This window comes from Tupaia chinensis, unplaced genomic scaffold (genome assembly GCF_000334495.1).
Source record: "Tupaia chinensis unplaced genomic scaffold, TupChi_1.0 Scaffold143247_2, whole genome shotgun sequence".
Classification (NCBI taxonomy): Eukaryota; Metazoa; Chordata; class Mammalia; order Scandentia; family Tupaiidae; genus Tupaia; species Tupaia belangeri.
In genome coordinates, this window is record NW_006203092.1 from 396,897 (window position 1) to 398,116 (window position 1,220).

The following is a 1,220-nucleotide window of genomic DNA, read 5'->3' on the forward strand; positions in this document are numbered from 1 at the left end:
CCCCCCCCCCGGGGGGTGGGGGGAGGAGATGGCCATACCAGAACCCCTTCTCCTCCATTCTCCTCCAGGGATCTTGGGCACAAACGCACATGCACACAGCATGAGTTTCAAGTCACTGGATCTGGGACTCGAACCATCGTTGGCCATGTGGGAGTCCAGTGACATAACCACCACACCATCTGCTGGTCCCTAGTCATTTAATCTCTTTGAGTGAATTTCTATCTATAAATTAGAGCAGTAGTGGCAGGCTCTTTTACTTTATAGAGTTGCCATAAGTGTTAAACGAAATACTGGAAACAAAATCATTTTATAAAATAAATGACAACTTGTAAAAGTGTGAAGTTTTATATGTGTGAGCAAATAGAAGTATCTCATTACCTCCAAGCCTATGGATTGTTGCTGATTCATTGTCTTTTCTCATGTGAAGTGAAACAAGAGCCTATTTTATGCCTGACCAATCATTTTCAGTATTTTGGATACTGAATATCATTCCTTAATGGTTGAAGATGGAACAGTAACAATCAGTGTAAATGCCTCCTGCTAAAGTAATATCTTCTATTTTTGTAACAATCCAGGCATTTTTTCCCTTTTACAGGAAGGCTGAAATTGCAATGAATATGGGTGAAACGCGTATTATTTCTAGTGCTGTTCTTTCAGCCATAGATGATGACTCACCCAGGGAGAAGATTTACTACGTATTTGAAAGGCTTCCCCAAAATGGGCAACTTCAGCTTAAGGTTAGTGGCCTTTTTACTTTTATTTTCCAACCTATGTACATGCTGTAAATTTTCTCAATACACACTTTTCTATGATGAAGTTTACTGTCTAATAGCCATGTATTTTGCCCAGAAGTAGAAAATTTAATTTTCTTAGCCCAGGATAAACCAATACTACTCCTCTAAATCTTCTTAGTCAATGCAGGGTAGATTCAGTAACTTGAAAGTTCTTCATTGATCTTCTCTATTGCGTTTGTCCCTAAATTCTGAGGGAGAATGCAGAATTTTTAAGAGAATGCAGGTATCTTTTGAGGTATCTTTATTCTCATCATATTTTTAAAGTTCATTCGTTTCTTCTATGAGGGAGAGAGATAGAGAAATAGAAGGGGAAGGGGCACTTAACAGGATCTTCTGGCTGGCACCACAGGGAGACCTCAGGACCCACACACCCAGGACCTTTCGCATGTGACTCTAGGTGTGTCACCACCACCTAGCCCCATTCCT

At 40.3% G+C, this 1,220-nt stretch overlaps 1 protein-coding gene across 1 annotated transcript in view; it reads left to right on the forward strand.

Moving 5' to 3' along the window:
• The window catches only part of FREM1 (FRAS1 related extracellular matrix 1), a 182,673-nt gene that overhangs the window by 109,039 nt on the left and 72,414 nt on the right, over positions 1-1,220 (forward strand). Inside the window, exon 23 of the mRNA XM_006163834.1 lies at positions 596-737. Coding sequence (XP_006163896.1) covers positions 596-737 — 142 coding nt within the window. The remainder of the gene's footprint in view (positions 1-595; positions 738-1,220) is intronic.